This window comes from Agelaius phoeniceus, chromosome 13 (genome assembly GCF_051311805.1).
Source record: "Agelaius phoeniceus isolate bAgePho1 chromosome 13, bAgePho1.hap1, whole genome shotgun sequence".
Lineage (NCBI taxonomy): Eukaryota > Metazoa > Chordata > Aves > Passeriformes > Icteridae > Agelaius > Agelaius phoeniceus.
The window spans coordinates 19205517-19226726 of record NC_135277.1 but is presented as its reverse complement, the minus strand read 5'-3'; the positions used below and the strand labels follow the sequence as shown (position 1 = coordinate 19226726).

At 39.0% G+C, this 21210-nt stretch overlaps 1 protein-coding gene across 3 annotated transcripts in view; it reads left to right on the top strand.

The window, feature by feature from the left end:
* TLN2 (talin 2) overlaps nt 1-19411 on the top strand; it is a 146381-nt gene extending 126970 nt beyond the window's left edge. For all 3 annotated transcript variants that reach the window (XM_077185701.1, XM_077185700.1, XM_054642214.2), the window contains 7 exons: nt 1929-2034; nt 3667-3791; nt 10418-10543; nt 12271-12333; nt 12427-12609; nt 15336-15461; nt 16324-19411. In XM_077185701.1, the coding sequence (XP_077041816.1) occupies nt 1929-2034; nt 3667-3791; nt 10418-10543; nt 12271-12333; nt 12427-12609; nt 15336-15461; nt 16324-16452 (858 nt within the window). In that variant the 3' untranslated portion in view covers nt 16453-19411. The remainder of the gene's footprint in view (nt 1-1928; nt 2035-3666; nt 3792-10417; nt 10544-12270; nt 12334-12426; nt 12610-15335; nt 15462-16323) is intronic.
* The last annotated feature ends 1799 nt before the right edge of the window (nt 19412-21210 follow it).

Below are 21210 nucleotides of genomic sequence, written 5' to 3'. Positions count from 1 at the left end.
GACACATTTTTGGCAGTTTGTCACATGGTTATGCGGTTTTGTTGTCAGAGAAAGCTAAAGGAAATTCAGTATTTCAGCTGAGAGACAGAAGGAATACTGGAGTACTTAAATGGACCTGCATTCTGGATCAGATTGGAGGCAATACAGATCTGAACCTAAAAAAGGTCCCTGGCAAAGGAATTACAATCAGACATTTCAGCATTCTTTTAAGCCCACAATAAACACCAGACATATTAGGCACAGGCCTGTGCCCCAGACTGCAGAGGTTCCACAATCTTCATTAAGGCACTGTTCCATTTACATCAGTGTTACTGTTGCTCTCACAGCCACACCCACAGCCACTCCAAGCCATCCCAAAATCCCCAGCCAACACTGCCCCACAAAGAACTCTCCAACATGTCACACATGGCACCCCAAAGCTCTGCATAAAACTTCTACCCTCAAATCCAAACTCATGAATCCTGCTGTGGTCTTTGGTGGGCTTTGCTTGACCATACATAATTATCCCATAATATATTTGTTATCCCATAATATTTGTTCTTTTCTTGCTATTACTTTTGTAGGAAGCAATAAAATGTGTTTGAACTAACATTTATGAGATATTGAAGTTTCTGGAGAAGACTTAAATCAGCAATCAGCTTCATGGATGACCAGCAGTTTCTTTGAGGTGGCTCTCAGCTGACATATTAAAGTCTGTGAAACTGAAATTTGCAGCCATTACTGCACATTAGCAAACCCAGATCAGTTTTTCTGCTGAGAACAGAGCATGTGTAATTATTTGCATCAACGCACTGAAATTTATATATAAAGTAAAAGTCCAGTCACAGTTGTGCTTGCCACTAGCAGCTAAAATAGTTCAAAAAAATTGGAACTTGGTAATGGAATTCTTAGAGCTGTATTGCAGTAAGTGATTTAGCATTAGATGTCTGATCCATTTTTAGTTTGGAGGACTGTGGGGAATTTTTCAGATTTGACCCCTAGAAGGCTATAGCACTGTGTGTTTCAAACTCAGTGCCAGAACAGACCAAACACTTGAATCAGTTTTTGCTCATTTTATTTCTGTCTCTCTGCAAAGTCAAGAGGCTTAAGGTAAGAAAGGCATGTTCCATTTTATTGCAGTAACAGGCCTTTTCTACCTTAAGCCTTTTAACCCTGAAGCCACAAGCAAATTCTGCCCCCTCATACCACCCCCCTGCCCCTACCCCAGTGTTGGCTGCCTTAGAAAGCTCTGGTGGTTTAGAACCCCTAGGTCTGCAATCCCATCAATTTCTAACCTCCAGAAATGCAGCTCCTGTGGGATTAGCAATCTCTAATTGCTCCCCCTGGCACCCTGTGGTACAGTTGTCAGTAAATTCACTTATACCCTCAGTGCTCAGGCTAGGGATGCCTACAGGGCTGCCAAGGGGGATTCAGCAGCCATATTCCTTTGAAAATGATACTTGTTAGGTACAAGAGTTGTCAGATGCAGTATGTGAAATTTCTCAAGCCAGTGTATTACCTTGTGTAATGTTGCACTGGGCAAATGGCACAAAGTGCCTTGTTTGCTCAAAGCACTATTCCTAATCACCTAGCTAGGGCCAGGAACACAGTGATTCCAGCTGAATGGCCTGCACACCTCAGTACAACTCCTTGTAAGCTGTGCTAGTGAGAATCAGGAGTGACCTGACCTCCTGCAGATCCATTGCTCCATCCTGGCCGTGCTGACCCACGCTGAGCTGAGGGGAGGTCTGGAGCTGTGCAGGGCAGTGCCATTTCCTGCTGTGCATCCAACACTGTAGTGGAGGCCTCTGCTCCTGGTGCCACCTGACACTTCCAGGTCTCTCACTGGGCTGCAGACAATTGCTATACAAAATCAATCTTTCACTAGAGTGCCTTGGGAATCTTCCAGCATCCTGGAATCCTTAATACTGTGCATTCTCTTTCTCTAGATTCTTCAAAAAGCAACTCCAGAGCTAAAGCATCAGCTGGCCTCTTTCTCCAAGCGGGTTGCAGGTGCTGTCACAGAGCTTATCCAGTCAGCAGAAGCAATGAAGGGTGAGTTGGGAAGGCAGGCTCCCAGTGTGGTGTGCTCATTACTCCAGAAATAATGATCTGATATTCTGTGTCATGTACACTGCAGGGTCTCCTCAGTTATTTCCTGCTCTTATCAGTACCTGATCCTTGGAAATGAATCTGAACTATAAGCAATTTTCATATATGGGAATCCAGTTTTTCCTTCCTCCTTCCCTCATCTCTTAATAGAGTTACTCTTTTTCATAGAACAGTGATCTACATGATGCTATTTCCCTACTCAAGTAGCTTTATTGAATTCTTCAGCTTTTCCTGCATTCTCTTGTATTTCAAAATTTCTGTTTTCATTTGCTAATAAGGCAAGCCAATATCAAACTTCTTCTATTCCCTAAGTGCTTTTTAAAAATCTTTATATTATTCTCATCTTTGGACACATTTATTAATTTCTGGCGATTTTTGCATTTTAATTCATATTCGCTAAAATAAAAAAAACCCACTTCTTATTTCTTTTTTCACTTGCTGCCTGTAGAGAATGTCTTTATTTACTTTAGAAGCTTTTTTTATGAGAAGTAAAATGTGTTTTAGCCATTCACAATTTTCTTTCCTCATTTTCATTTATAGTACACAATAAAGTTGTCTCCTAATAAATTCAACATACAAATATTTTAACTTTTGTGAAATGCCTTTTTTTGAAGAGCAGCTAGTGCATTTTACAAATTTGGGGTTGACTGCATTTATACTTGCTGCCTTCTTTTTTTTTTTTTTTTACCCTTTTTATCTGCCAGTATTAGGGTTTAATATAGAACATCTTCATCCTGTACAGCATTTGAGCTGAGAAATGGATTTTAGACCATGCCTTTAGAGGTTATGAACTTCTTCTGGCTGTTTCATTGTTTCCCTCAATCCAGAATATGGATGCTTTCTGGATCTTATCATTCAGAGAATGGTGTTAGGAAATCAAAAATAATAATGCACTGACAGCTTCTAAAAATTCTGAAATCACTTCCAGCCAAGTATTCATTTTGTGGCTCTACAAAAATTCTTTGAGAAAAGAGAAATGCCAAAAAGTCAACAGCAAAAAAAAATTTACCCTTCAGATGTGGTACAGAAACTGCTTTGGCCTTTTCTACATCACTGTTAGGCACACACTGCCAAAAGTGTGCTTCCTTCAGTGCTAGCTTCATCCCCAGGCACTGCCAGTGAACAGATGTCAGGTCAGTGCCTGCAGAGTGTGCTGGGGGTGCCTGTGTTGGCTGCAGCCTGTTCTCTCTACCACTGTGTCACACTTCTCAATGTGCCTTGCTCCAGTTAGCAACCTCTGAGTAAGACCTCTGCTAAACACAAGTTGAGTGACAGCTGGTTTTGTATGGACAGTGTCCCTCTTTGAAGCTTCTTTGCTTTTTGCTTCCTTGCAATTATTAAATAAGTTACTTTCATGAAAAAAATAATCCTACTAAATATTTCTTTCCCCTCTGCTTTACAGTTTTCTCTGTGACATAAACCACTGGTTTCATGCCATTCTGGCACTAAAATCAGCTTTCTGTGGTGTACATTCTGTGTTGGACACTTGAGGTGGTGATTGCAATTCCCCCTGTTTGCGTGGCAGCTCACTCACAGTGACACTGAAGTTATTGTCTCCATCTCCATTAATTTCAGGGACAGAGTGGGTGGATCCAGAAGACCCAACAGTCATTGCAGAGACAGAGCTCTTAGGGGCTGCAGCATCAATTGAGGCTGCAGCAAAGAAGTTAGAGCAGCTGAAACCAAGAGCCAAGCCCAAGGTGAGTGTCCATCCCCATTGTTTGTTTGAGGTTAACAAGGCAGAGGATGCACATTGCCCATAGTTTGGTGTGTGTTTGCTACTGGCCACAATAAGGGTGTAAGCAATCAAACCTTGCATGAGTTTTAGTGCCACAAAACCCTGCTCTGGATGGCACTTACCCCTGAGGGTAGAGGCTACAAAGGTGCTTTTCAGGGAGTGAGTCAAGCAAAGGAAGAGGAGCCAAATGTTAGAAATGCTTGTAAGAGTTACAGCATCATTACTGTTGATTATTTACCTTTCTGTTTCCAAATTTATTTTACTGCTGTGTAGTCATTCTTACTTGCTTTCTTTTGAAGCCCCTTTGTTCACATCTGAATTTGAGGGGTGTAGCAGGAGAAAGCAGCAATAACACAGTTGGATTCAAGAGAATGCAAAGGACCTGCAGGATTTTCTAAGACTAAAACCAGCATTTTATGCCATGCTTAGAGAGTAGCTGTTTCAGTATGGAATCAGATGCATTGTGTGATCATTTTCCTATGTCATTTTCCTGAAGGAAATTAAATTACAGTTCATTATGATATCAAGTAGTGTTGCATGTTGCCAGGTCCTTTCAAATGTGTCTCTGAAGATATTATAAAATTAAGCCAACTATTTTCACATGCAGTACAGAGGGAATCTATGAAACTGGTAGATCCCAGAGAATTGCTACCTTTTGTCTGGTGTTAACAGGCAGGTTTTAGTAGAAATTACTATGTTGCATCTCTTTAAAATGAAAAACATGTTTTGGCTGTGTAAGTGATGGCAGGAAAGGACTATGTATCTATTTTCCTCTTTTTGCTGCTTTGTAGGTGCAAATCTGTTTTCAAAGTAAAGCTAATGAGAAGTCTTTCTAAAAAGCAGAGCCTCAAGACCATTCATTCAGTGCTGGATGATTGCATTGGTGCAGGGTAGTATTTTGTTATTTAGGAGCATCAGATGAAATAGTTCTTGGAAGCTTCAGCCTTTGAGGACCTCTCACCCCCCACTCCCTGTTCAGTGATAGGAATAAATTAGCTCATGAAAAAAAAATGCTCTTTGTCTGCATTTTTTAACAAGTACATCCATTTTGTTTATAAAGAAAAATGGTCCTTTATAATGAGATTCCACAAGCTGAGTCTGAGGAGTGGAAAAGTCCTTCATCACCTTTTCTATACAGTCACTGACAATAGCACATGTGTGTTGCCTGGTAACCATGGAGCAGTTTCCTTCCAACATCTAAGCCCCTCCAGGGTCATTGTAATCTCCCAGTGAATTTCCCAGTTCTCACACCTGCTCATCATTTAACATGTTAATTTGAGTAGCCAGTCTCCGACTTACTGGTTTGTTTGTCATTCTCTGAAACTAAAATTCATATCCAACTGTTTGTTTGATTTGGGATTTCAGCAGCCTTTGCATCCTTTTCAGATGTTTAATCTCTTTCACAATAAGGGTTATAATCCACATCAAAAGCCACTAGGAAGATCACAGAGTGGCTCCAATAGCACTTTTTCTGCTGCAGACTTGCAGCTTGTATCCTCCCAGAGCAGGATTTCCTGTGGTGAACAGGCTGTGTCTTCCTAAGGCCATCTTTGACAACACCCAGTGTTGCAGTAGGAATGCTCAGACCAGGGAAGGGCTGCTTTGTCTTGGGCTCAGTCTGTGAAATGCAGGAGTAGGAGTTCTTTTCTACAGTGGAACAGACTATCTGGACAATATCCTGCTTTGCTTAGCAGCAATCATCATCAAGTGAACTTGCAGAGGAGTCCTCAGTTGGTAATTTGACAATGTCTACCTGCAGGAAATCCATCATCTTCATCATTACTGCTTGGTGGCTGATTCTCTGGTTTTTGGTGAAGTTTTTTTATTAGTGCAGGGAATGGGAGTAATTTGATTTCAGCTTGAAATCTTGATCTTTGTGTTCCAGTTTGTCTTTTACCTCTAAAAAACCCCCAAACAGCTGAAGGTAGGGTTTCTTCTCATTTGTTCCACCATTTTATTTTTTTTTAAACTTTTGGATTTATTTTTTTTATTTCTTCTTTTCCTTGTTTCCTCTTCATATTTTTGCACCTATCATACCTCCCCTTGGTGTCTTAAACTGACACAAATAGCATGAGACACCTTCATTTTCTGCTCCTGGGAATCATCTTATCCCAGAGGACAATTTCTAAGGAGACACAGTCCTGCTAACTGCTGCCTGTGCTTTACTGTACAATGCTTATTTTGTTTGCTTTAAATCCTGGTTGGTTGGCTGCAGGTGAATGTGCTCCCAAAATGCTTAGTCCCCTAGTGCACAGCCCACTGACACCCTGTAAATACCTGCATGTCTTCTGAGCTCATACCTTGGAAGAGCTTTGAGGGCTCTCCTGAGTAACTGGTGTTACTACTGTCTGTAACACAAAACCCGTTCAGTGTTCTCCTTGCAGTGGTCAAGGTGGGAAATGATCTGAGAAGCACTGAGATCTTTATGGTTTATTAAGCAGGAGTTGGCTGTCATGTTTCCTTTAAGTACAATTATTTTTCCTGAATGTGGACTCTTTATTTTTTCACTTTTCCATTTGGAGAGTCAGTTGTATTGCAATGTAGACACACATTCCTTCTGTTATGCAAATATGCTACTTCCTGTAAAATAACCCCCAAAACTAGTAATTTTCTGAGAAGAAAACTATTTGGTCTAGTAAAATCTTCATGCTAATACTGGGCAAACCCCACTTTTAAGTAAAAAGGTATGGTAGATGAGGTACAGCAGGAGAGGGCATTGCTGTCCCTCCCCTGTTCTGTTTTCTGTCTGCTCCTCAAGCTTCTGTGCAGGCCTCTGCCTGCAGACATGGGTGTCTTGTAGTCAGTAAGAGTTCCCTGCTGGTAGCTTTCAGCAGTTGGTCCTTTGTTTGTTTAACCCAAGATGAATCAAACCTGGATGCCTTTTTCTGCAGGACTCTGTGTGATATGTTTGATATATTAGGTTGTTATTTAATCCAACTATATATCAAACATATTCCTACAGTGTCCTGCCCTGTCTCCGGGGGTTTTAACCTAGTAGAAGGCAATGTGAAGGACTAGAGTCACTCACAAGCAGGTTTAGAAGACTTCTATAGACTCCTAATCTAATCTGGTATGAAATACATACATGGAGTGCTCCTTTATCAGTAGAGTTGCTCTTGAGAGACTTCTAAGTTGTGGAGGGCTCTTTGTGACAGTGAGCAGCAGCTGACTTGCACTGAAATTCTTATTGTGCTTTCCATGGCTCAGTGCAGTAACTTACTCATATTGGTTTGCTCATTATAAAGTAGAAAATTAGAGGTGCTTGAAAATATAATGCTTTGTCTTTTGTAATTTTTGCTACTGTTTTGCAGTGAGATTGGGGGCTCATTTGTTTTCCTATTAACCCTGACTTTACTTATGCTATCCCTAATAATGGAGATGCTGTAGAAAAATGGTTAAAATACACTACAAAACCATATCTTTTTAGTTTTCTTTTCAATGGCATAATCAACATTTTAAGGATATTCCATTCTAAAGGCTTTGTAGTGAGCCTAATGTTTGTTTGTTCTGGTGACTTAATTTTCCAATCTATTTATAGTTGTACATGGTTAATAACAGCATATTAGCTGAGGCTTGAGGAAAATGAGATGCTGATCTTCATGGGGGCTGCTTGAGGAAGGAGAAGCTCATCCCTTTTGTCCTAGATCTGGTTTTCTAAAGAAACCTGCTCTAAAATCTCCCAAGGTGATACTTCCTGCCATCATTGCTCTCAGCTTTATTCATGAAGGCTGTGAACTGACCCGTTGTGAGGCTGCTGTTCATGAGTGTGAACTTAAGACAGTGCAGGAGAAACACTCTTTTAACAATGGGAATGGTGAAATATTTACTTTTCTTGTAGGGCTTTTTGCTGTGCTCAGTCTTGTTGTTTCCTGTCCTTATGGCTAAGGGATTCCTTGTTGCTGAGGAATGCTCTTGGTAGAGCTCTGGCACACCCACAGTGCTGGCTGAGCACTGTGCCACCCCCACTGAGTATCCAGCCCTGGGATGTGTGGCACACCTGAGAATGGTGAAGGGAAAACCACAGAGAAGGACTAGAAAAAAAGGATTTGTTAGACAAGATAAAAAGCCAACAGGCATTCAACAGTTTGAGTGCTGTGGAAGGCTGCTACAGAAATAAATTCTTCACAGAGGGGATCAACTGTCAAGAGGGTTTTTTTCAGAAGTAAAAGAAGTTGTGAGATGTCAGAGCATGCAAGACTTGAAGTTTGAGAAATTTCACCTATGGCTTGATCTCCCAAGCCCTGGATTTCAGTATCATTGGAAAGAAAGTGATTTGGCAAATGGGAGAAAAAAATCTGTTACCAGATGGGATTCTGAGGTGTAGCTGTCTGTTCTCCTGCTGAGCTTCACCTGCTGCTCCACAGTGGAAGTTAATCCAGCCATTGTACAGTGGCACTCCTGATTTCTTGGCAATCTCTTTGAAAAGCAGTAATTTTTGCTCAGGAATTGTGTGCAATATATTACCCTAAACTCAGTTCAGGGTAGTGAGTAGTCCACTCTCTACCCTGAACTGAGTTCAAACAACTGCTTTTGTTCAACATCTTTTTGGTGGCAGTTTTTTCACAAATTGAACTCCATCTGAGCACATTCATAGCTGTCCAGTAGATCACACTATGGCCATGAGCATTTTCTGAAATGTCAACAAAGACTGACACTTCCTTTGTAATAAATAAGCAGATATTGAAGTTCTCACTCATTTAAGTCTGAATTCCTGACAGTGCTGACATATAAACAGTAATGCACATAATATATTTTATGTTGGAAATGAGAATTTAAAAACTTGATAGTAAGAAGTTTTGGACAAAAGTAGAAGTGCAATAACAGTCTCCTCAATTCACTGTCAGTCAGTGGGATTTTTGTTGATATTTCTGTTTGGTTTTAGTCAAATCAAAGTCAGTAATGCATCTGTTTTAATAAGGACAGTAATTCTGACAGACTGTACTGGATTCCATTTAATCATTCTGGCAATGTCATGATTGAAATAAGAGTTTTAGTTATGAAACTTGAGGCGTGTAGAGGGCCAATGTGATTGTACTTTGCTATAACAATGGTCATGATGTGGCATTGCAAGCACTGCCAAAGTTGTATATGGAACATGAATTGCTCGCTTTCCAAAGCAATTTCTTTTATTACAAAGACATGTAGTTGATGGGAACAGCCCAATAGCAAGGCAAGAGAAATAGTTTTCTGTGGATTAAGTAGCTTTTCTTAAAAAAAGAAAAACTTTAAAGTGCCAAACATCTTTATCTACACATCAGTTTTGATTTTTGGGTGATTCAGTTTTTCTGGTGTCTGTGGATGCTGTTGTTTCATCTCCTGGACTTTTAGTTATGTGAAGTGCTGTAGGACTGAGTGCTGCTTGATGGGTCATTTTCTAATTACTTATCATTATCCTTTATTATTTTATAATTGACTATTTCATTAAACTGCAGTAACAGGAGAACTAAACCTGACTTAAATTTAGATGGGTGTGCTTAGACTTGCAAATGAGTGCCCAGTTTTTTAACTCATGGCCCACCTGGCTGGTGTTTCTAAAGTTAGTTGTGTGGCACAAGAATATTGTGGTTGTAGTTAGAATGAGCCTATATTTCAAAAGCCTTATCTCTCACAAAATAGGATGTCCTGATACTGTAGCCACTAGCCCTACTTGTCATACAGCCTTGGGTTCCAGTAGGCTTGTGATTGAGTCATAAACAAAATGCATTCTGTTGGAATATTTTATATAAAAAACCATCAGAATACAAGGCCCAGGCCTGGTTCTGTTTAAAATAAAAATAACTGTTCATCTCTATCTATTTTGTTAAATGTTTAAAAGCTAGTAGGCATGCTTAGATGGACAAATGTTTTCAGTATTTGCTTAAATTATTCGAAAGTCAGGAAAGTTTTTATAGAACAATAAATTTACATTTGAAATAGTAAGAAACCTCCTTAGGAGGTTTTGCACATGCTTGTTCAAAGACAAACTTGGATGACTGAAGTGTTCCAGACAGACCTTTGGAACTTCCTGTGTCCAAGATCACTGAACTGGACTGCTGCACAAAGCTGCCTCTGTGCAGTGACAGCTCTTACCAAAAGCTGTTAAATCTGTGCTCTTATTGGTATCTACTTTACATTCCTTGCTGCAGGTGAATGAGACAACACATATTTATCATTGTTCTTTCTCAATGCCTTAAGTCTTTAGGTATTTAGAAAATGCTTTTCCCTAGTTTAGCAATCTTGGAAGCCACTATTATGGCACTCCAGAGATTAATCTTGATAGGAAAAACAAGAATTTCTTTTCAGACCTGCACTTTTCTGAACGTAGTTTAGAGTAGCTCCAGTGGAGGTAATGCACTAGAAAGTTGATGGCTTTGTTTAAATATCTTGTGTGATGCTGTTTCAGTGTGAGCAGGCACAAGGGCAAGCTCTAATACTTGATGCTGACTCCCAGCTTTAGTCCACACAAAACTACTTTGCAGAAAATGATGTTCTAGATCTTACTGACTTTACTGATGTGTTCCAGAATCATCTTGTCTTGTATATGTCCTCAGTCTGGAAAGTATAATTGCTTTCAGGTGAATGTGTAACATGGTTTTTTCTTGGTTATAGCAAGCAGATGAGACTCTGGATTTTGAAGAACAGATCCTGGAAGCAGCTAAATCCATTGCAGCTGCTACCAGTGCCCTTGTGAAGTCAGCTTCAGCAGCCCAGAGGGAACTGGTGGCTCAGGGAAAGGTGGGTACACAGGACATGTAGCAACAGTAGTGGGGGAAAGCATCAAAAATGAATATAGTCTTCTAAAGGTTCTGTTAAAAACAGTAGGAAGGAGCTTTGGAATGACTAATGAAAATGTAAATTGTTCACTGCTCATCACAATACATGGCCCAGACCTGGTTCTGTTTAAAAAATTCCACAGTTCCATTTATTTCAACCTCACAAGTGTAATCAAGTTCTTGACTCTTCAAGTTCTTCAGCTGTGGGGAGTTTTGCTGTGGGGCTTTTTCACTTCCTGAAGATCTGTGATTCAAGCTGGTAATGTACAGTCCCACACAGCAGTTTGGGGATCCAAAGCCAAATGTCACCATGTCCAGTACTGCTCTGAGCCTCAGTAATTGTGCCCTCAGTGGCTTGTGATTCAATGGGGACACAGGCCTATGTGTAAATTCAGCACATTTCAGTGGCTGTGCTTGTAGTTATTGTTGCAAGCAATGGGAGGAGTCTTTACAGCAGGTGGCATCTTTTTGGTGTGATCAGAATTGAGATTTTGTACATCATCTCACATCCATCACTATTTTTCACTGTCAGTACACTCTGAAAGATAAAATCTAAACATCACCCAGGTATGTTGCCTATGAAAACAATTTATTATAAGGCCATTGTTGTTGTATAGCTATGGTTTCCATTTTCACCTGGTTGTTAACTCAGAGCAGGCTCTGTCATGGATCCCACAGTCAGGCTCTGCTGTTTGCTTCAGCCTGGGCTCTGGAAAACTTGTGCTTTTGTTTCTAACAGGACCAACAAGCACTTCATCTGTGGTCTACTTAAAAATATCTGTTCAGGGGATGATGAGGCAAGAAAAACTTGAAACCTAAATACTTTAGGGTTTTTTTTTTAACTGATTTTTTTTGTTGTTGCATAAGTGTCACCACAGCTATGAGAGAACATATCTTCTGTTTATGTTGATGCTGTACTTAATGATTTGATTTAATTCCCTGGAATTCTCATTATGCTTGAATGCCTGTTTACATTTCTTTTAAAACACAAGTTTCTGGACCATGTTTACATTTCACATCTTTCAGCTTCTCTCCAAAAACCACCCAGACCCATGCAGCTGTGGGGATGTGGGTCTGGCAACCAACTATAGGGTTTAGCTTCATTGCTTTCATCCAATATGGGAAGAAAACTGTCTCCAAATTGTTGCTGATACTGCTGATGCCATGAACACTTCAGTGGAAAAGCCATGCAGAAAAGTGAGCTGCTCTCCTAAAGTGCCATTATTAGGCATGAAGGCATGTGGGGGCTTCCCTGTGAAGCTTTCTGATCTGTACCTTCCCACAGTGCTCAAATCAGAGGAGATGAAAGAATAATGTAAATTCAAATGTATTATGGAGACAGAAGTAAGTTATTTTAAAGCCTGGGACTTAAGGAACTGCTGCTTCAGCTGTGGTTTCAACCACCAGTAGCCTGCTAATTACTGGTTATTCTGGTAATTACTTCTGTGTGTTCCAAGAATGGGTCAGCTGGAGCAGTTTAGTAAGTTGGACACTTCCTGAGCAGGCAGATGTGTGCTGGAAGCACAGTTACTCTGACAACTGACTTCCAGGTGGATTTTCTGCTCTTGAATGTGCTGGGCAGAGTCACAGGTACAGGTGTTTCCTTTTTTCATGGATTACTGTGTGTCTGAGACAGAGCAATTGTATTTTCTGTTTTCTTGTAAGCCATCTCTAAACTGTTTTTTTCAGGTTGGAGCAATCCCTGCAAATGCAGCTGATGATGGACAGTGGTCTCAGGGACTTATTTCTGCTGTGAGTAACTACTTCTCTTGAGAAAACTGGCACATTCTCTGAAGAAATAATATCCTGTGAGAATACCCAGTGGCTTTTTTTACTGCCTTCTAGGCCAGAATGGTGGCAGCTGCAACCAGCAATCTCTGTGAAGCAGCAAATGCCTCAGTCCAAGGCCATGCCAGTGAGGAGAAACTCATCTCATCTGCCAAACAAGTTGCAGCTTCTACAGCACAGTTGCTCGTGGCTTGCAAAGTGAAGGCTGATCATGACTCTGAAGCCATGAGGAGGCTACAGGTACCTGTGTTTGGTAATCACTGAGAAGCCATGGTAGTGCTAAGTAAACACTGTTTCAGCACTCCAGGATTATGCATGTGTTCAACAAAGTGTTTCTCTAAGTGCCAGCCTGCATTGTGGTCAGATTGCCTTTGTTCTAGGAGTCAAGAGACAGCAGTTGTAGATAGAGCATTTCTAAAATGGACAATCATTGCTAGACAAAAATAAGAGAATCCAGTGCAACACCTCAGTTGACGTCTGAGTGAGCTTCTTTACCATAAAACTGGTTCCCTTTTATGTTACACATCTATTTCATGTTGAGCTTCTCTGAACTGCTGCTGAATTAACACTGTGTTTTGATGGGTACAATCTAAAGTCTCTGCAAGTTTTGTTTGAGGATGGTAATTTTTAAAATGATCACAACCTTCTCTGACATCATGCTCTGCAGGCTCAGCCTGGGACATGCAACTATTTCAGCTGCTTTTTTTATACCACCTTTGGTGAACAGTGAAAGTTCCCTTTTTTCTTGTACTTGCACAGCTGCTACTAAGGGACATTTAGTGCAACAGTTCATGTATGGCTGGGCAGAATCAAATTCAACAGAAATACATATGACTGAGTATCTGTCTGAGCATCAGGAACTGATGTCATCATTTTTTTTCAAAGTAGAAAAATGGTTTAAATATTTAGGAGGAAAAAAATATATGGATGTGTGAAAAATCTACATGTTTCTACAAAAAACAGTGGTATATCATAAGGCAGTCATAGGGCTGAGATGGTTTTACTGCTTTATAGTCAATCCATGTAGATTGACATTGCCAAAGGGCGTGGGGAAGGTGGCAGGAACTGGAATAATGCAATTTGCAATATGTAGGTGCCAAGATGGGTCTGAAGGAATTTTAAATGCAGAACCAACAATAGAAACAGGAAAAATTCAACTACTAGAGACTTTTCTCAGCTCTGACAGGAAATTTGGGGTTCTCGGTCATTGTGGGCAAATATTATGAAATAGACATCAAATGTGAGAAATTGGAAGGGAATGTGAAAAGGAAACAAGCCCAAGCATGGACTGAAACTGAACTTTGCCATTTTACCAAGTTGCATTTTAGTCCCAGAATGAATAATGAAAGGAAGAGCAGTTTGCACTTGGAGATCATGTCCTTTATCATAGCAAAAACAATGGGTTGATGTCTACTAAATATTTTTACTGGTGGACATGCCAAAACTACTGAGACTTTTCAGCTGGCTTTGCCCCCAGCAGAAATGTTTTACACAGCTTTAATCAATAGGTTGGATTCAGGGCTTGGTTTTTTCCTTCATACCCTAATTTGAACTGCATTTCCCATGAACGTAAATTTGGACTGCACTGTTACAGAATCTTCCAAAACTTAATGAAGCAATTGGAAATGCTTCCATTCTTTCTGGATGAGCTCCAGACTGAGCAGAGTAAATTTCAAATCATTTATCCTTGGGACATCTCAGTGAGGAAGCCTTGAAAGTGAGATGCAGCTGGAAATATGGGATAGGACTGGGGAAAGGCAGGGGGACAGGCTCAGAGCTGGTCCTTCCTAGGGAGGATGCAAGGTTGGAAGCTGTGGCTTCCATTGCCAGTGTGTCTCTAGCATGTGGATGGAGGCTGTTTTGGGCTGCTGGCAGTATCCAGCTCAGACAACAAAAGACATATATATATAGATAGATAGATATAGATATAGATATATAGATATATATATACATATAGATAGATATAGATAGATAGATATATATCTATCTATATCTATATAGATAGATATAGATATATAGATATATATATCTATATATGGTTGTAATATATATATATACAACTATATTACAACTCTCTCTATATATAACTATATATATATACAACTATATATTTATACAACTACATTACAACTATATATATATAGTTGTAGTATATATATATTACAACTATATATATTCAGACAACAAAAGATGTATATATACATATTACAACCATATATATATATATGGTTGTAATATATATATACAACTATATTACAACTCTATATATATATAACTATATATATATACAACTATATTACAACTCTATATATATATAACTGTATATATATAACTATATTACAACTCTATATATAACTATATATATATACAACTATATTACAACTCTATATATATATAGTTGTAATATATATATTACAACTATATATATATCTATTCAGACAACAAAAGATAAATATCTTGTAGAAACAAAAGATATATATTACAACAAAAAATACATATTACAAATATTTGACTGGTTCTCTTTAGAAATCTGAGAATTTTTAGGGAATTAAAGTTTAAATGTGAGATAACCATGGCTGTGTAAGTTGCTAACTTGCCCTGATTAAAATCTATTAATTTAAAAACTTTATTGTTTTATAATATCTTTATACACTAGTTTTTAGTTTCTGTTTTCTCAAAGAAAAAAGTTTGATCAGTAAATTATAAATTGGAATTTCATCCACTGCTTTATTTCAAACTGTAGGAAAAAATCTCATTTGTGACTTCTCCAACATTCAGCTTCTTAAACAAAGGAATTTTGTTCTCTCTGTACCACTGATTTTCACAGATTAATTTGCTTTTCCTGGGGTAAAAAACCCCATACCTTTCCCGTGCAGTCGAGCAAAGATGTTTGTGTTTTGATGTTCAGACAAATCCATGTTAGTTATGTATTTTCCTCATTACTCAATTCCTTTTGTTTCTCAAAGGCTGCAGGAAATGCTGTCAAGCGTGCATCAGACAATCTGGTCAGGGCAGCCCAAAAAGCAGCATTTGGAAAAGCAGAGGATGACGACGTTGTGGTCAAAACAAAGTTTGTGGGTGGCATTGCTCAGGTTGGTACCATCACTCCAGGAATAAAGCAGGGAAAAACCAGCACAGAAATGAGGGTGTTACAATGTCCACCTGCTGGACAAATCTAATTAAAAATCCATGATCAATTACTTGATGCCTCATTATCATGGAACCCCTGACATAAGAGCACAGTGATGTCCTGTGTGGTAGCTGCACTTCTCCACTGAGCATTTGCTCTAATAGCAGATTAAATGAATGGATCTTTTCAGAATTCTCTCAGGTACTTTAACAGTTCCCAATCTTAATGAAACAATGATTTTGCATGTATTTAAGCAAAGAAATAGAGAATGAGTGATAAGAACTGATGAGGTTTTGTTACTGTGACCATGATAATTATTGGGAAATAATAACAATATTTAAAAGTAGATTTCCAGGCTCTGAGGTACCAACTTTTAGATTCCTTATAATGAATGAGGTGCATCATATATTGTACTTGCTACTTAAAATATACTGGACTCGATTATTTCTGCATGTCTGTACTGCTGTCATTTTTTCTTTGGCATTCTGAGATGCAGGAAAATACTGTGGACACCTGCATGAGGAGAGTTCAGTTCTACTGTCAGTCAGATATTATGTTAAGAAAGAGTGCTTATTCTACATGTTCTAAACCCCCACCCTGCTGAATGCTGGGAGAATGCAGAACTGTAAAATGAATCAGCATAGTAAAACTATGGTGGTAGTGCCTAGTCCTGGCATCTGGAAAAATTGGAGCAATTCCTGATGAAGTCATTGAAATAAGGTGCTTCTCTGGAGAATGCTCACATGGGCCAGCTGTGACTGTGGTGTCATTAGGCAAAGAAATATTATTTTACAGACAGTATTCCTTCTGCTTCTGTTTTCTAGATTATTGCAGCCCAAGAAGAAATGCTGAAGAAGGAGAGAGAACTGGAAGAGGCAAGGAAAAAACTGGCTCAGATCCGCCAACAGCAATACAAATTTCTACCCACAGAGCTGAGAGAAGATGAGGGTTAACTGTTAACCTGCTGAGCTTTTTCTTCCTTTTGATTCTTTTGTTTTCTTTTTTTTTCTCTTTTTTTCTTTTAAAGAAATAAGCTAAAGGGGGACAGCACATTGAGAACTGCTCTGACAACATACTGATATGCCAAGCACTTAGCTAAATAAACTGCCTGTCATAGCTTTGGATGAGCAGAGGGTAATAAACAATTGTTCTTTCCCACCTGCTCAGCTGAGGTGCATGATGATCAAATAATGGTACAGTGTTAGGTTCATCGTTCCTGTTCCTCCCTTGATTTGTATCTCAGGAGAGAATGTTTCACTTTTTACTAAAGATACTAAGTCAGTATTATTGTCACTTTCCTGATGCCTGAGGTATTTATCATTCCTTGACTTGTTCTAAAACATGGATAAGATTAAGTAGGAAAAGAGTCAAGAAGTCTTTTATATGATAAATATCACATGAGTGGTGGTTGTCCCCCAAGTACCCTTGTAAAAAGAAGACCAAGCTGGAGAAGGATGTACAGCTGAGTGGAGAACACGCACGAGGGTGGGTTTGGAGAAGCCTGCCCTCTTCCAGTGTTATAGAGCTGGTTCACCCCAAAACTGGAGGAATTGTCTCTGCAGCTGTTTGCACTACTAGTATTATTCCTTACCTGATACCAACAAGCTTCTGCTTGTACAGTATTTAGGTTTACATAATGTGGCAATAGCCATTCTTTAAAGAGCTCAAAAAACAAAGAAATGGAAACCTTGTCACTGCCTCAATAATAGCAGGTTCATGAAAGAAAATGCTGTTTCAATTATATACCTCTAATGTGTGACTACTTTTACAGTATTATACACACATACACATGCTCTAACATTGGACTGAATAGTTTGCATTTTGTTTTTTAATTGAAATGATCTGGTTCGTACTGTGGTATTTCTGTTAGAATGTATCTCAGTTTAAAAAGGGAAATGCCCAGTACAACAAAAGACTATCAACACTCTTGTTATTATTTTAATAATTACATTTATAATTATTATGTTTTGAAACCTGTGGGAATTGTAGGAGAAAAGAATAAGTGATTTACAAGTAGATTTACAATTTTTCCTGTAATATATTTTTTAAAAATTTGGACTCTAGAGAGTTTGTTTTCATAGTTGCTATTGATGAAAAAGTATTCACCAAGGAATTGCAGAGAAGGAATAGCAGCAGTCTATCAGCAGTCTTTGTGCAGAAAGGTACAGTATGCTCTCAGTATCTCTGCTGTGACCCTAACAATAGCAATTTGGGTACAGTAACATATTTTATATGTCAAAAAGAGAACACAAATCACAGCGACTGTAAGTAGCAAAAGCTAAACTATTTAATAACTACAGAAACACCATCTCTCCTAACAGCAGTTTCCAACATGTGTCCAACTCCTCTCAAGCCCTCCTAACAATGATGACAAATCTGTTCAGGTCCAAGGATGCTGCCCCTCCAGTCCTTCTGAAGGCTGGGCTGTCCTTAGGTCCAGCCAGGTACGTTCAGCTGAGCCTGACTTGTGTTCTGTGCATACCCACCTCCTTGGCCTTGCTGCAGGAAATACCTGTCTTGTAGACTCCCCAGTAACCCCAATGGTAGTTCATCAGTTTAGATAGTGCTAACTCCTCATTTAAGTTACCTGCATGAGACAGAGTTATCAGGAATTTTGTTACACTAGTACTAAATATATAGCAAAAATCTGCTAGAGAGTTAATAAATATTGAAGTGTAAAAAGGTTTTTATTGTCTCTTCTCTGATACTGACATATTTCAGATTCAGTAGAGTTGCTGGAAAATCCACAATCATGAGGAAAAAAAACTGGTGTATCCCAAATGGAATCACTGGCATTGACAGATGTGCTGTGATGTGTAGGCTTGTGTGCAAATGCAAACCCTGTCCTGTCAGAGATGTGCAATTCTGAGTTCTTTCATTTGCCACTTCAACACAATTTAGGTATTTGTTCAACTCACTGTGAAACTGTCACAGTCTGGAATCCTCCACCAAGCAAAAGGCTTTCTGTAAGTCTTTGGGCAGAAACTGGTATTTATTGCTGTAAGACCTAAATAAAAACTGCTCAAGTGATGGGGATTTTCTGCTGCTGTTGGTAGTTTCAGCTCCTTTGCAGCTTTTGCCTTTCCTTTTCTTACCTGGATAGCTTCAGTTTCTGATCTCTTTCAGAAAGATCTGCAAAACACATTTGCTACTACTTCCCTTTCAAGCTGCCTTTAACTGTTATTTGATCTCATTAAAGCATGAAGAAAGATGATGCTGTCTTTAACACCATGCCACTGTTTTGTTGTAGGGATAATACTGATGTAATACACTTCAGTCAGGATGGTATCTGCCAGTTTGATAGAAGCCAAAAAAACCTTGTCAAATGCAGCTATGTATGGAAATTATCTAGCTAGAAAACTTGATCAGTATGTAGAAGGTAAGAGCATGTTCAAATTGTGCTCCAAGAAAAGTGTTTGGGAAGTCCATTTTAGCACAGCCATTTTGAGACTTCTCCATTCTGATTCAGTGCCCCCTCTTACATGACAAAGTATTTTTTCCTTAGCTGGGTGCTCCATAGAGGAACCACAGTCAGGTGAATAGCTGAGCTGGACAACTGAAGTATTTTTTTACTCAGAATTTTGGGTCTTCATTTGTGAACCATTAAGAGAATATAAGGTCATCCAAAGTCTTTCAACTTTTTCCTTGCTGTTAAAATTTGCAGTATCGCTGAAGTTCACATGTGAACATCTGTGGAGTTTGGAACCAGTCCATCCATTTCTTTGGCATGGGAACTTGCAGCAGGAAGTGACAAGTTGGAGTAAGGGGTAGATGCTAATTAATAAGAAGGACAGATGTTTACTTTGCTCTGTTAACTTGTGAAATGATGAATGAGCTCTGTTGTATCTCACCCTTCTTCATGTGGAATTCACTCTGAGAATTGTATGCAAATTAAAAACAAAATGCCTCAAAGTTCTTTGTGTACAAATAGTCTAATGTCATTTCCCCAACTCTTCAAAAAATTGAATATTTCATTATTTGTCTAAACTTTTATACTTCAGAAGCCTCAAAAGTTAGAAAAGTTCTGAAACAGAAACTGAATTCCAGACTTTTTTTGGATGTCCCGTTCCCTTTGATTTTCTGCATGTTCAATACTTAATTGCTAATGAAGGGAGGAGTACATAAATCTAGAAACCTCCTCAACCTAAATATGTTGAGATCATGAGTGCATTTCTGTTTTCCATCAGTCCTTATCAGGCTGATAAGATATTCAGCCCAGGAGTATGGCATTCATCATCCCCACATATTTTGTAACCTCTTGGGTTTTGGGTTTTTCCCTTTAGGAGTGGGCTTGGTTTTGGGGCAGGTAGCTTACACTGGAAGTTTTCTCCTTATGGAATTGCATTGTGGGTTACAAAGAGTTACCTGCCCATAATTGTCATGATTTCTGAAACCTGCTTTTCCATATTCGTGTTACTGCCATTAAACACAGAGTGGTTGGTCATGGGAATGGAACATCACATTTCTGAAACCTGCTTTTCCATATTGATGTTACTGCCATTAAACAGAGTGGTTGGTCATGGGAATGGAACATCACATTTCTGTGGCACAGTTCATGATGCCAAATGCAAAAACTGTTCAGTCACATGAGTCACAGCTCTGTTACAAACTGCCCCCATTTACTGAGCTATAGGTGCCATTTTGTCATTTTTTAAAAAAACATTTTAAAAAATAAAAAAGCAGTACAAACCCCTGGTTTTTTTCCTCAAATTATCACTTCGTTGCACTGGAAGAACATTCTTGAAGATAGTTTTGAAATTTTATGCTGAAGTTTCTCGGGGTTTGAGCTCTCACTTTAATGTCTTCCTTTCCTTTTAAAGTTTTAACCTCAAGAGAAGAGCAGAGAAGTGTTTAGTCATGCTGCCACACATTATATATAGTATTTATCTGGCCATAAAAATAAGGAAGTAATACATTTTAGTTTGGTCTTCACCAACAATAAGCCCCTTGAAAGATATTTTTTCTCTCTCTCTCTTTTTTTTTTTCTTTCATTTCTTTTTTTTTCCCCCTTTCAGGTATTTGTGACTTGTGTTGCACTGGTGGTCATGCAAAGGATTATTTTGCTCCTTAAGCAAACTAAGGCTGAAGTTGCCTGTAAGAGGCTAAAATTCCCAGGTGAAGAGAAGAATGTTCCATTTCAAGTTCTGCTGCACAGACAGAACTAGGAGTGCTTATTTTATGATATGTCAGTATCTTTGTATCAGGTATTCTTTGGGATTATTCAATATCCTTAAAGTACATATTAACCACACAAATATATGGAAAAATCAAACACCAGTTATTCAAGGGTGCTGGATACTTGGTGTTGTTCAGGTTTCTTTGGGGGAAGGCATGTTTTGCTTTTATATTTTAATGCTTTACATTTCATTCAACATTTTTTCCATGTCAAATATAACTCTGTGTGTGTAGGTACTCCAGGTTTCCATAGGAAAACTGTGCCAGAACTTTGCCATTGCTCAGCTGCATTACAAGTCCTTTGATGTTCTCACCAGAGGAGGTTGTTTCTGGCATAATTACACTCATGTCAAAGTGGGATCTTCTGGGCATCCTGGGTGCTCACCCAGAGGCTCACCAGGTGTGGATGTTACATTGGTGATATTGTGATAGCTTTTTGCACTCATTTTTCATGACAGAAACAAGACTGAAGAAGCTCCATTTTTAATGATGGATAATGAATAGAGGAGCTATAGAGGCCCTAGACATGATTCAGG